Source organism: Fundulus heteroclitus, chromosome 14 (assembly GCF_011125445.2).
Source record: "Fundulus heteroclitus isolate FHET01 chromosome 14, MU-UCD_Fhet_4.1, whole genome shotgun sequence".
In the NCBI taxonomy this organism is placed as follows: domain Eukaryota; kingdom Metazoa; phylum Chordata; class Actinopteri; order Cyprinodontiformes; family Fundulidae; genus Fundulus; species Fundulus heteroclitus.
This window is the reverse complement of record NC_046374.1, coordinates 14591442-14605938: the sequence shown is the minus strand read 5'-3', so window position 1 is coordinate 14605938 and position 14497 is coordinate 14591442. Positions and strand designations below refer to the sequence as shown.

Here is a 14497-nt window from a genome sequence, read left to right as displayed (position 1 = left end):
TCCTAAACTGAGCCACCAACAGCGCGTGTCAAACTTTACTACGCCTGTCGTAGTGAAAAATCAGTTAAACCACTTTGCGAAAAGCAGCCATGCTTCTTTTATTTGAAATGCTATGGCTAAAAACTGAAATCTCTAAGTCCAAAACCCAAACAAATGTAACAAACTTCTTTCAGATCTTTGTCAGCTCTTGTTTTTACTTAGCCTCGTGAGACCATCCTGATCTCGCGAGCTTTCAAGGTTTCACTCGCAGATCAGTCTGGCTACTCTCCGTTAAAGAAAATTTGGAGCCGTTCACCAAACGAACGTCCAATCAGCGTTGGCTTTGAGGCGGGTTGAGGTGTGACGCAACGAGAAGCGCGACAGTTCAGTCTAAAGAACATGGCGGCTTCAGCCGATGAAACTAGCGTTAGCGCGGCTATCGAGCAAGTTTTATCGGAATTACAGAGTATTTCTCTGCTGAGCTAACGAGCCTTTACCTGCAGCAGCAAGAGTAGCTTGGCTTGTGGTTGTGTTTTCGTCGTCGCTCGTAACAGAGCGACAACGAATCTGATTGGTTTATTTGGCCCGTCTATCACCAACATAGGCCAATCAGCTAACCAGTATTTTCGCCCCTTCCCAAAATTACTTCAACGGAAGGTTTCCAGATGGATATGCGGAGCAAATCCATCTGGCGGAGTCAGGTAAGTTTTTACTGCATTCAAATAAAAAACTGCAAAAAGTTTAAGTCATTCATTTTTTTTTTTATTAAATCCACTTTATTGAAAACACAGATGTTCAGGAAGTAGGCCTATACGTCGCACAACGCCAGTCAGGTTGGAATCTAGTAACCGAGCCCATTCTTAAGACGGTCGACACATTGATCTACACAGGACTACAGGGTGGAACAGATATTATTGCCTAAATGGGACAGAGGACATCATGGTTACAGGGCGTGCTCTGGGGGTATAGCTTCTACTGTGGGCTTTGTACAATGTAGTCGTGCGTGGATTGGTCAGCAGGACTTTGCCGTCTATCGCAGCTCCTCAATTTTGCTTTTCAGCGTGTCCTTGTTGGCGCCAGAGAACTCGAACACCTGAAACACAGAAGACAAGGTGCGTCACACATGGTGACACTTAATCTCCCACGTTTGCATGCATCTTCCCCTTGCTCCATTACGGTGACCGACAAACGCCCAAATCAAATTCTCAGTCTCAGATCTGACCAAACTGCTCTAAAGCCTGCAGGATATGACTGCTCCATAGACGTCCCGGTTCTTAGCCGGTGCTGCTAGATTTTATTCTGATGCTGAACTGGTTGGCCACCCCTGATGTAGCGTTTCACCTGAAGCGCAGGACGCATCGTCACACTCCTGTTTGAGACGCATCAGGAGTTTAGACCTGAGAGGAACCCTGTAACCATGGGGGTTTCTACAAACCGGTTAAGCTCTTGCATGTAGAAAGCCGCTACATCATAGTTCCTAATATTGAACGAGACAAGCTGTAGTGGCTAAATGTCCGTGCTTAAAATGTTGACCATTTCTTTCTTTTGATGAATGCAAATAACCACTCAGTCAGATGGAATGAACGAGTCTACGCGTGTTAAAGTTTGAACGACGGTAAAAAAAACAGTGTGTTCGCCCCGTCTTTATTTCCAGTAAGCACAAAAACACCTCAGTTTTTTATTTATTTTTTTATATTCCAGAGACGCGCGAGCTTCACAACGTCATCACTCAGCGTCAGTTCCTATCGGCTATCTATTCAAGATAATTTTAATCATCAAACTGAATGCATATTAAACCAAAAGGAAATTATAAACATAATAAATCAGTAATAGTTATAATGCAATCCTAAATATTCTATGATATGTAAATACTAAACATATCCAAAATAACTAAATATGAGCGTAAATTACTGAATAGAAAAATGGCACCAACACAAGCCTTACTTTTAAACCGTTTTATAACCCCCAACCAACCCGACAGACGTCGCCTCGAACTGAACTCGTCAAAGAGGCGATGACGCATGGATGAAACGTGTACAAATTAATCCAGGGCCCTGATCTCTGAAATAATAACCACAAAAATGCCTGATATGATCAATAAAAAAGGCTGCAGGAGGCTGTGACGTTTCTAGAGCCTCTCAAACAGACAGGATGAAGAACCGCATGAAATGTGAAAAATAAGATCTACTTTTATGAAATGGCTCACTTAATTAATGAGTTTGTGGACTTACCTTCTTTCCACTCTTATAGAACTGGAATGTGGGCATGCTTTTAATGCCGCACTCCTTGCTCACATCCTGAGAAAAAATTAAGAAAATGCATTTCAGGAGGTTGCCACAACCCAGTGTCAGCAAGTTGGCTGATGCTCCATCTCTGTCCATTTTAAGATGGGGGCATCCGCCTTAAACAAAGCTTAGTCAGGATGGCTGAATTGTGTCTGTAGTGCTGCTGCCATACACTTTTCCTTATCCCCACCTTCAGCCAGCTGCTACACAGCCTTCAAATGTGAAGCTAAAGGTAGCAATGTTTTCATAGAGTACTTTTAGTCCAGAGGTTTTGGGTTCCTTTTATGCATTCAAGTTTACGCATTAGTCCCTCAAGTCCGTCCGCATGTGAAAAACCATCCACACGGTCGCGGCTAATGCAGCAGATTCTTATTTTTCTGGCATCTCCTCCGGTCCTCTCAGCCCCAGCCAGTTCACAGACCAACCAAACAGTGCCTCTCTACATGAAGGCATTAACGTAAACAGCTTTTGAACAATCGTTTTGTATAACATTGGACACGGGTTACTGCTACGAGCTCCGTCCACCTTGAGTGGAGCAAGAAACAAATGAAAGACTCTTACTGCAGCATCGTCCACGTCCACTTTCAGGAAAATCACGTCCTTGTTTTCAGGAAGCTCTGAAAGGTTCTGCAACACGATCAAGACAAGCATTAGAAGAAGAAACGTACAGAGGAATCACTTTGTCACTTTTAATGCATTTCTGTAACCAATCCAAGTTTTTTTTTTTCTCTCTCCTGAACTGCGATGAGAAGGGCTTTGACTATATGCACAGCAGCCAAGTGTTCCTGCATTTCCCCTTTAATGCGGGCAAAGCCAAACAAAGGGTTGCCGCAGCAACAAGCTTCCTCTCCCAGCAGATGCCGCTCCCTTTGAGCTGCCCGGGGCAAATGATCCAGAACATTTCGTTCAGAGAGGTTGTTACAGGAGTTGGACTTTATTTACACATCTGGATAAAAGATTTTTTTTTAAACCAATAATAAACACAAATGTCACATTTCAACAAATGCTCAGTTTAAAAGCCGCCAACTTACAGCAAATAGTGGACCAATGCGTTGGCAAGGAGGGCACCACGTGGCGGAGAAGTCCACCACCACCAGCTTGTCTCCTGCCTCCTTCAGGATGTTCTTGAATTCTTGCTGTGAAACAAAAAGTGTTTATCTTTATTTTATTTATTCATTTTTTTTAAATACGGTGAAGTTAGCCCTTTAGTTAATTGCTGGGATCAGCAGCTATGAATCAGAAGCCAACTTCAGCAACGTGGCCCGTCTAACCTAACGGGGACGCAGGCACGGCTGGTTTACCTTAATAACACTATGTTTGTAGCATTTTAAAAAATCAAAAATAAGAACGGGGTACTCCGATTAGCTTGCAGCCCACAGGCCCGGATCAGCATCAGAGTAAGTCACGAGGTGTAGGAGGGGATGGCGCGCGGTAGCGTGGACACATTTTCTGTCCTGCCGAGACCCAGAAAGTACCGTCGACAACTATGACGTACGGTGGCCGGGAAGTGCAAAACAAAAATACAAAATCAGAAACACTTTTACAAATCTTGAAACAAATTTGCATTTCAGAAAACCCATTTACAAATGACAAAAATCAAACGGAAAGGGAGGTACTGTCTTCGAAGTTTACCCGGAAGTGATAACAGGAGCCTTCATGAAGAACCAAGATGGACGCCAGTCGAGTTGCGTTTTGCGGACGACAACAACCCGCCTTCTGCTGAGATGTTTCGGCTTCTTTCACAACTTGTCGCCATCAGTAATTCCTGCTGCAGTTCGTGTTAACAGAGCAGCAGGAAGAGTATTCAGAGTTATGAATAATTTTAGTGTTAACAGTGGTGAAAGTAAGCCGGTATGGTCCTGTACTGCGTACACACACACACAGACAGAGACAGAGAGAGAGAGAGATTCATTCAGAACCAGTCATGGCTGCACGCTGATCATAAAAACAGTTCTGCTAACCAGATGCAGTTTAAAACGCCACTTGGTCTGTTTATAAGTTTTGTTTTTATTAATTCTGCATTTTTTAACTACATGCACCGTATTTCTGTGCCTCCGCGCTTGCTCCTCTCCCCCCTCCTTTCCCTCGGAGCAGGTGCTTTTATCACCATTCAAAACGTGATTCACTACGTTTAATGTCGTCACATTGGTAGCAACGTGTGCCAGTTAAAGTCAATAGGAGAGTTAGTAGCTGTGTTTCATGCTCTTTTGTTTTTAACAACATAGAATCAGTGGCGCTTCGGTGGGCTGCTGCCTCGCGCTTTAATTCAGGTGCGCACTTTTAAGGGTCATTTTAAAGAACTTGTAGCATCAGGGGCTTCATCTCAGACCTGTCAGTACCCCTGTTCCCTTTATAGGAGCCCATTACAGTATTTAGTTATGCATTTTCCCCACTGTTTATCCCTCGCACGCAGCGCACCAACGGGGGTTAAATCCGCCCACCTCACCGCCCAGAGCAGAGCGCACTGACGAGAGCAATAGAGATTTGTCTGATCAGCGCGGCGACTGACTGAGAAACCTGTCGCTGTGAAAGGTGATGAGAATGTTATAAACTGCAACAGTCTAGAAGTGCATTGAGCTGAAAAGAGCGAGACATGTGTGTAAAGACGCAGCGTGAACCTCTGTGTGCTTCAGCGTTGCTGCTGAGGGGAAAATGTTGACCATAAAGGCTTGATGAAACTCAGCCTGATTCACCAATCAGGTTATAGATCTACAATGATAAACAACCCATAGATGAATGTGTAACATTGTAATAATTCGGTCAATAACTTAAAACTACTTAATTTTATTCTGTATTATTTGAACAATTGTGTGTTCTTTATGTTTTAATCCACTAAACAATAAAGTATTAACACATCTCTTTCTCTTTTTTAAAAAAGAGATACATGTCTACTTCCATGTCTGGTGGGATAAAAATGAGATGGAGTTGACTCCACCGGCTCTTCCAGGGTCCGGTTAGCCCCGCCCCCAAAAATTTGTATAATCTCACTCTTAACTTTTGATAAATGTTGAGAGGTCTGCATCAGTTTGAGACTGCAGTCAAGTGAGCCCTCACTTGTTTTGCTCCAAATTAACTGTTTAGTTTACAAACTAAACGTTTACTTTGGAGCTAAATATTAAGCTTGTTATTTAAATATTTGGAACTGTGACTTATTTATAGATTTATGAATTACAAAAATATGAAAACGAACCCTGCCTTTTATCTCTCATTGTATAACTTTACAAACGGAACTCCATAGACCTGCCAGCAGGGATGTAAAAATATCCAGATAATAATTTACAGAAGGAACAAAGCCAAAACACGGCTGTCTTCCTGTGAAAGCATATGTTTTATCAAGAGCGACACACTAAGGAATAAGAGTTAAAGATGGCTAACGTAAACATCCCTTAAGCTTACCTGTGTCTCTCCTCTTTGTCTCCTTGATTTTTTTTATGGAACTTTGTAGCCCAGCCACTATTCTGGCGTCGTGGGTCTTCTGTCGGTCTTTTGTCCACAAAATGAAAACAAAAAACATACGGTCGCTTCAGTGGTTTCTTCAAATTTACACCGTGTACACTGCATAAACATGACATGTCTACGATTACAGCGTACGAGTGCCCCTCATTAAAATAATGTACGCACTGCTGCAGCATATCTGGTTCTTCCGTCTGTTCTGTGGAATTTTAAAACTCCAAGGACCATCCATTCATCCATCCATTTTCCTAAACCGCTTAATTCCTCACGGGGTCGTGGGGGTGCTGGTGCCTATCTCCAGCGTTCACTGGGCGAGAGGCGGGGTACACCCTGGACAGGTCGCCACTCTGTCGCAGACTCCAAGGACCGACCACACGAAAAACAAAAATGCGTTAATCTGCTTATATGTGTGCTGAAGAACGGGCAAAACGCAACTCGATTGGTGTCCATCTTGGTTCATCATGAAGGCTCCCGTTATCACTTCCGGGTAAACTTCGAAGACAGTCCCTCCCTTTCCGTTTGATTTTGTCATTTGTAAATTTGTTTTCTGAAATGTAAATTTGTTTCAAGATCTGTAAAAGTTTTTCGTGTGTTGTAAATTTGTTTTCTGAAATGTAAATTTGTTTCAAGATCTGTAAAAGTTTTTCGTGTGTTGTAAATTTGTTTTCTGAAATGTAAATTTGTTTCAAGTTTTGTTAAAGTGTTTCGAGCTGTGGCGGATTTACTATTAGGCAAAGCTAGGCAGTTGCCTAGGGCCCCCAACTTCCTGGGGGCCCCCTAAAACTCATTTTACATGTATGGTTACTACAGCTATTACTTATTTGCGCTCATTAATTATGTTTTTGATTAAAATCCTTTCGCTAAAATGCCATCAGAATGCTTATAATATTAAGTGCGCCCCCCCCCCCCCCCCCACAGTCTCCACTACATTGGATCAGTCCATTTTCTGTGCTTGTGCAGAAAGGTCTAGGGTGACGGCTCGGCAGAAAACCATTTGAAAATAAACGCCGCGGGGAGACGAGACGAGGAGAGAGGAGAGAAGAGAAAATAAAAGAAATGAAAAGGAAAGAAGCTACACTAGCGGTGCTGAAAAGAAAATAAACAAGGAGAAAAGTAGAAAGCTGCTCAATGTTATCCAAAGTTTCTGCCTTCGGCTTCTTCACAGCAGCAGCAGAAAGCCGCAATCAGCAGCAAACTCAGCGGTAACGTTGGAGCCTGTTGGGGAGCGTCACGCGTGAGGAGATAAACGGTGAGTGTTAAACCGTCGACGGGGACATTCCACATTATTTATTTACCTTATTGAAGATGGCTCATTTTAAAGTAAGTTTTTATTTTCGTTGGTATTTGCTACAAATGATGAGAAATCAATTATTTAGGTGTTTTTTTTTTCTTTCATGTTGAATTTCAAGAAAACTTCAGGCTTTTGGGTGTTCTTTCTAAAATAACCCTCAGGTTTTACAGGTAGTTTTAGCAGGTGTTTCAGTCCTTAATAATTTAAGTTATACATTCAAAAAACATAAGGAATTTATTACCAACTTCTCACTCTGCATTACAGCTTTTTATTAACATTGCTTCAATGTGTGTTATTGTGTATAGCTTTGGATGTTAAGGGTCGAGTTAATTATAAACAAATTAATTTACTGTTCGGTAGTTTAAGAAATTGTCATGTTTGTAGCATCACTAGTCTTTCCTGTGACATGTATCTTATTTTTGTTTTGTCATAATTCATTTTCCAGCTGAAGACGATTTTTTTAAAGAGTTCTGGCTTAAGAAGTCATCCTTCAAAATAAAGACTTGTTCAGTTTATCACAAATGTTAACATTAAATTGTAATTTTGGGAATACAAGGTTTCCACTGAGCGTGAAGGTTTTGAAATATGAAACCAGCATATAAACAGGTTTAGTAGTAAAGTAGAAAATGCAGTATGTTCCTCTGAGTTACAGTGATGTAGACAAAATTGAAGTTGCATAAAATCCTCAAATTTCTACTTTAGCAATTGAGTAAATATACATTTAACCACTGAGTAAAAGCCTTATACTGTGTTTTATGTGTGTTTGTTTTCTGAATGTGACAGAGAGAGTTCCAAAATTATCCAGCCAGGCTTTGATAATGATGTTGTTCCATCAGACTGAGAGATTCCAGCATCATCCACTCTGCTGGTAAGCAGTCAGCACAGTGGACTTCCTGAAGATGACCTAGCTCTGACCAATCAGCTGTCTGACCATCCACGCTGACTGAGAGGACCACTCCAGGTGAAGGACAGGATCTTTGCAAGAAATGGAGACGGGCGCAGATTTGCTTCCAGCTATTATTTCATTCAAATGAAAAATGGAGAACAGATAAGCAGATCACGGCTTGTCTACTAGAAAAAGGGACAAAAGAATTCAGAGAGGAAAACAACAAGAAAAGGGATAAGAAGAGAGGGACAAAAGGTAGAAAAAAATTAAGTATGTCTATTCTATTAAAATTCCTGTATCTGTATAATGGGTCTGTTTTATTTGTTGTCTTCACAATTCAGAGGGCCCCATGCCTTTCTTTGCCTAGGGCCCCAAATTTCCTAAATCGGCCCCTGGTTTCGAGTCTCGTAAATTTGTTTTCTGAAATGTAAATTTGTTTCAAGTTTTGTAAAAGTGTTTTAGATTTTGTATTTTTTGTTTTGCACTTCCTGGCCACCGTAATGACGGGAACAGAAGCTGCAAAAGGAGGCACCATAGACATAATATAAGAGTAGACGCGTCGTTGAGCGGGTTCTGCCTATGCTGCGATGCGTCAGAGCGTCCGCCATCTTAAATGTGGCAAATCTGCAGTTACTCAGTCACTTAAACAGTATCAGAGGGACTTTAATCTCTGAATATACTTTGTATTCGTGGTATTTTATTTTTTTTTTTTTGTAATATTACAAGTTTATTTTCGTATCCCTTTAGCTTCATTCTCCTGAATTTATTCTCCTGAAGAATAAAAATATTTAAAATAATCTAACCTGGCCCTATTGCTCCAGGAGTGAAATAATTCTGCAAACTGTGATTATTCTGGAAATGTTCCCCCTTAATTCTGTTTTTATCATAACATTATCACTTTTGTGTTTGTTTGTTTATTTTTACTTTATTGACCTAAGACTTTTTTTCCCTCATATTATTAATTTTACCTCTTTAATACTCACCCAAAAAGTCTGTTCCTAAAGGTTCACATGTGACACGTTTTTTATGAAATAATGAAGACCACAACGTTTAGATTTAACAAATTGGGCGGTGACGTTGACGTGCGAACCTGCGCCCTATGACGCGTCTACGTATATATGTCTGTGGGAGGCACTGCGCCACCAAACATGACAAGAAATGAACACTTACCAAATTCTCCGCGCAACAGACCCCCATGGTTACCGCCTTTAGATGAGTGCCACGGATGATACAGGAAGATACTCCCTTTTCAATAAGCGCCCTGCCTTTATAAAGGCACAACCAAGCTGGCCTAAACCACAGCGGAAGTCGGTTTCCTACGATTTACCAGAATAAAAGTACACAAAATATATATATATATATATATATATATATATATATATATATATATATATATATATTTTTTTTTTTTTTTTTTTTTTTTTTTTTTTTTTGGTAAACTACAGCTTTCTTCAAAGATGAAAGCACATTGCATCTCTGTTGGGTCCTTTGTTATACTTTTATTCTATGTTGATGTTATTTTTTAATCGATGTTTTTAATTGGTAAAGTGAATTGTTTAAGGTCCACTTTTATTTTGAAAACTGCTAGCAATTGTTGACGGCTTTGTCAACCCAGACAAAAGCTTGTTTTAGGTCTTTATTAAGAAAGCAAAGTGAAACCTCGTTGTTTTAATGCACAAACATGGCAAATAAAGCTGGTTTTGCGCAAAGAGCTGAGCCAGAGCAAGAGTGCTTCCTTTTGGTTAACCGGTGCACGGTTCAGATTAAAGTCATAAGGACTTTGTATCTGAATACTAGTTTTTAACCTCCAAATGAAACAAACGATAAAAATTTCACCCAGAGCTGACAATGTATAATGCTACAGTGAGGCAAATGCAGTTGAAATGTCCCTGTTCTTTATTGCCTCCGTCTAGCTCAGTTTATTTATTAAAGAAAGAAATTGAATGGCTTAGTTTCCTTGCCATCTCTCTATTTCGTGTACATTACCTGCGCAAACCAAGCCATTGATGCGCTGAAAATGTAATTGAAAATCTCGTTATTTCGGAATATATATATATATATATATATATATATATATATATATATATATATATATATATATATATATATATATATATATTCACAATATTGTGGTGTTCAAAGTCATAATGACTTGACACATTCTTGGTTTACCGTAAATGATTGAATCAGTGCAGCTCAGTTTCATTGGTCACTCGATACGCCCAGTGTTGTAATACATCACTGGATACGGAGCAAAATGACGTCTTGTGCGCCTACCCAAAGAACCCCTGTTCCCTTTATAGGAGCCCATTACAGAGATTCAAGTCCAGGACATTCAAAGAGCCTTCTCCTTTTTATGTAGATTTAAATGGTGCCCTGGTAATATTACAAAGGGAAATTTGTTTTTGTGTTTAATCAGGAGCAGTGAGCTGCAGTGATGAAGCAATGAAGCCTTCCAGCCCATTGCTTTACAGCTCAATAATATATGCTTCATTCATTGCTCTGTAGTGACACCTGCTGCTGCAGTCTATGAAGGTCACTTGAGTTAAAGACAAAAAATAAAAACATAGCAGTGTTGGAGTTTTTGTCCAACCCATGTATAGTAACCATATGTCTTTGTTTTCAGTTCCTAAAATGATTTGCACCTGAAGTAATCCTGCTCTAATGTTGACTCTCATTGGTTGTTTTTTATTTCATGGCATGGACGAAATTGTGAAGAAATATATTTGGTGCAATTGTGTCTTGGGAGTACATGCTTGAGGAGGCGGACACAGTATTGTGTTTGTCGTATTTTTCCAAAATTACCATTACCTTTGTAATGGATAAAACATAAATAAACATATATATTCAAATTTTTAATGGGATCCCCCCCGAGCAGGTTTTAATTTAAAATCAGCCTTTTTAGGATAAGCCTGATGTCTGGTTTGGAGGCTAAGTGTTTGTGGGTTAACACTTGTTTTTTTATTTCTCTATAAGTGCACGTATGTAAAAATTATTTTCAGTGGTCATAAAAAAGTATTACCAAATGGTGGAGGTTTTTTTTTCTTTTTTAAAAAAAAAAAACTGGCTGAATTTCAGCCACTGTTGCTGAAATGACTTACCTGACTCCGCCAGATGGATTTGCTCCACATATCCATCTGGAAACCTTCTATTGAAGTAATTTTGGGAAGGGGCGAAAATACTGGTTAGCTGATTGGCCTATGTGAGTGATAGACGGGCCAAATAAACCAATCAGATCAACGAAGCATATGACGTACTAACAGAGCGACAACCACAAGCTCTTGCCGAAACCAGTCAGGAGAAGAGCAAAAACATCTTTTCCTCTGAGAAAAGCCTCCAGAGCAGTGTTTTGCTCTTCTTTCAGTGAAGAAATACTCTGTAATTCCGATAAAACTTGCTCGATAGCCACGCTAACGCTAGTTTCATCGGCTGAAGCCGCCATGTTCTTTAGACTGAACTGTCGCGCTTCTCGTTGCGTCACACCTCAACCCGCCTCAAAGCCAACGCTGATTGGACGGTCGTTTGGTGAACGGTTCCAAATTTTCTTTAACGGAGAGTAGCCAGACTGATCTGCGAGTGAAACCTTGAAAGCTCGCAAGATCAGGATGGTCTCACGAGGCTAGAAAAAGACTGTTCTTAGATGATCCAATCTCTATCACTACTGATGCCCTGACCGAGCTACCCACAACAACCCACAAAGCAACACACTTTTATTTCAAAAGCAGACACAAAATGATGCAGTCACATCATGTCCAATGTAATACGAGGCATCGTTTGTCATCAGTCACACGGTTTTCCTCAAGATGACAAGAATCGAAGCAGGGCTTCGTCTGACACGTCCCCTTTTTACTCAGTACCAGCCTTGGAGCCTGGCATGTCTCATCATTAGTGGGCTGCCGACACCGAGTGGCGACCAGGAAGCAATCTGGGGCCAGGGGTCTTGCTCAGGGATCCATGGCAGCAGTGCATTCTTGCAGCCTTCTCAGAAGCCCCAGTGGCAGCTGAAGAAAAACAAAGCCAAAGCATGATGCTGCCACCACCATACTCCACTGTGGGTATGGTGCTATTTTTGTGCCAAACACACCTTACTGAATTAGTTAGGGTCAAAAAGTCAAACTTTAATTTCCTGAAACCATAAAACTATCATCTCAAATGCTTTTGGAAAACTTTAAGTACGCATAAAATGTAGCCAAGCCATCACTGAAAATGTTTTTCTTTCAATTAAAAACCGGCTTCCACCGTACCCATTGGTAACTCATGTTACATAAACTCCACACGTGACCTGCCAGAAATCTCAAAAGCTTGCTGCTTTATACCTCTTGGCAGTCCTTGCCAGTTTTCTATTTTCTTCAGTTGTGGAGGTACCTTTAGTTCTTGGTGTTGTCACTGTGGCGCTACCATTTCTAATTTCTTGGAAATTATTTTTGAACTCTTTCCCTGCCTGATGCCTTATGACGACAAGTCCCTGCCAACGCTTTGGAGTCTCTCTGCGGATCATGGCTTTTGCCACAAGATGTGAATGGGAAAAGAAGCCCAGCTAAGATAGTTTTAATAATTTGCACACCTACACAACGCATTATCTTATCAATTTTTACCCTCCTAAAATCTTCAACGTATGTTTGAGCCAATCTATAATGGTTAAAATTACAGATCAAAATTTTGTCATTAAATCAAGCACTTTAACCAGGGTGTGCATGCTTTTTTATATAGGAAAATGTTTACTATGCAATGAGTGGAAGTGGAGATGAACCCGGTCTTCAGCCAGATACGGTCTTCATGCGTTTAACGGTGTTTAATGGAGGGAAGGTGAGGGAATCAGATGGGCAAACAGAACCTAACAGATGGTAAGGCAAACATCCAGACAACAACTTGACTGTGAACAGCGAACAGAAACTGGGCAGAACAAATGGATCAGGTTACAGACAGACAGGATCAAGGTGCAACGAACAAATGGGTGACAAGTGACGAACCGACAGGGAGCAGAGAACCAAGGCAGATTTGAATAAACGGACTGTGGCAGCTGTCAGTGACAGGAAGGGTAATAGTTTTCTGTTCTTCCTTAATATTATGTATTGATTTGAGTAGTTTAGATTCTTATATTTTATTTAAAATTGTTTTCATTAGTCTGACTCTTTAGTTAACTATTTGCAGTGCACACATTTTGTTAACTTTGTTTGTCAGTTCTCTTGTATTTTTTGTTTTGTTTTTTTTTTTTGTTAAATGCAACAAATTAATTTCTTTTTTTTTTTTTTTTTTTTGAGTTACCAGTTTCCTTTGGACCTGCCGCTGAAATCATACAGATGAGCTCCAGCTGATGTCCTTATATGGCTGTCAAGCTTTCTCAGCGGGTCGTTCCATTTGTTTGGCAGGGGAAGGGGAAATTTGGCCTTTAGTTTAATTTTACCATTTCTTTACCATTTCTTCTTTTTGTAACTGAGTTCAATGCTAATATTTATTTAAAGATTTAGTAATGTGCTGACCAGTATTTGTTTTTTAGTTCTTGTGTGTTTAATTACCCCCGTGTGTGAATTAGCAGTGGTCTGATCAGCCACTATTTAAGTTCCCCTCGTGTCTCGTTTGTTAGGTCAGTTTTGTGCTTGAGTTCTTTGTGTTACTACCTGAGTTGTAGTTTGTTATGTTGACCTCAGTTGTTTTTGGGCCCCAATTTATCATTTTTGAATAATTTTTGTAATAAATTAAGAATGTATTTTTGAAATTTATTCAACATCTCCTTGGCTGGTCTATGTAAAACCCTCACATTGGTGTCAGGAGTGGGACTTGACCAGCCAAGAGTACAAAGTAGTGATGGAGAGATGAAGCCTCATGAGGCATTGAACCACTTGAGCCAACTGGTTCGAGAAAGGGTTCATTTCTTGAAGCTTCTTGTGCACACGACACCACCTACTGGCCAGGTGTATAATCACAGCTAGCTGTGTCTTAACACGTGTGATGCATTGATTTTTTTTTCTATTATGGCTCTTGGGAATGACTTCACAAAAGGTGTAGGACGAAATAATTTGTCTACATGAATTTTGTATACACATGTGTATAATAAAACATTGTTTGAATGTATTCTCTGTGTGTAATTATTCCCAAAATAGTAGACATGTGATATGGCATGTTGTGTAATAATGTTTTTCTGTGACTCTAGAAAAATGGCATGGGCTTAATCAGGCAGAGGACAGTGAAGCTTGTGGAACTAGGGAACTAGGGAAGCACTTTAAAAAGAACTTGCTTGGGACCAGTGGCGTGCACAGACATTTTGGGGGGCAGGTGCTCAGGAAGGGGGGTGGCACTTTTTAGCGCACGTGGAACACTTAATTCTAAAAAAAAAAAAAAATACACACGCATGTTGAATGATATTTGACTTTTATTTGTAATATTCTCTAAACGTGAGTTTTCAATGGAAAAAAGTCACACCACTAACAGAACAGACTAAAGCGTACTACTGTAAACCAGCATCCTCCTTGGTGCCATGTCTTTAAAGATGTTGATGACCTCGCTGTGGTTTACCTCAATGTCTTTTTCAATGGCAAGCAGAAGAAGGTCAGAGAGCCTTTCTGCTCCACACAGGCTTCTTAGTTTAGTTTTGATGATTTTCAG

At 40.3% G+C, this 14497-nt stretch overlaps 1 protein-coding gene across 1 annotated transcript; it reads right to left on the bottom strand.

Moving 5' to 3' along the window:
* Positions 1 to 839: 839 nt before the first annotated feature.
* LOC105916808 (thioredoxin) lies at positions 840 to 9170 on the bottom strand. The gene is made up of 5 exons (XM_036146344.1): positions 9065 to 9170; positions 3296 to 3400; positions 2826 to 2891; positions 2211 to 2276; positions 840 to 1072 (listed from the first exon to the last, which is right to left on the bottom strand). The coding sequence occupies exons 1-5, from the start codon at positions 9089 to 9091 to the stop codon at positions 1010 to 1012; spliced, it is 327 nt and encodes a 108-aa protein (XP_036002237.1). The 5' UTR covers positions 9092 to 9170; the 3' UTR covers positions 840 to 1009.
* Between the last annotated feature and the right edge of the window lie 5327 nt (positions 9171 to 14497).

Bases quoted from the DNA above. Each gene is read 5' to 3' on its own strand.
- LOC105916808 (XM_036146344.1), bottom strand. From the start codon at position 9,091: ATGGGGGTCTGTTGCGCGGAGAATTTG. The intron at 2,277-2,825 runs GTAAGAGTCTTT...ATTTTTTCTCAG, and splicing joins TGGACGTGGACGATGCTGCA to GATGTGAGCAAGGAGTGCGG. The intron at 1,073-2,210 runs GTAAGTCCACAA...TCTGTGTTTCAG, and splicing joins TCTATAAGAGTGGAAAGAAG to GTGTTCGAGTTCTCTGGCGC.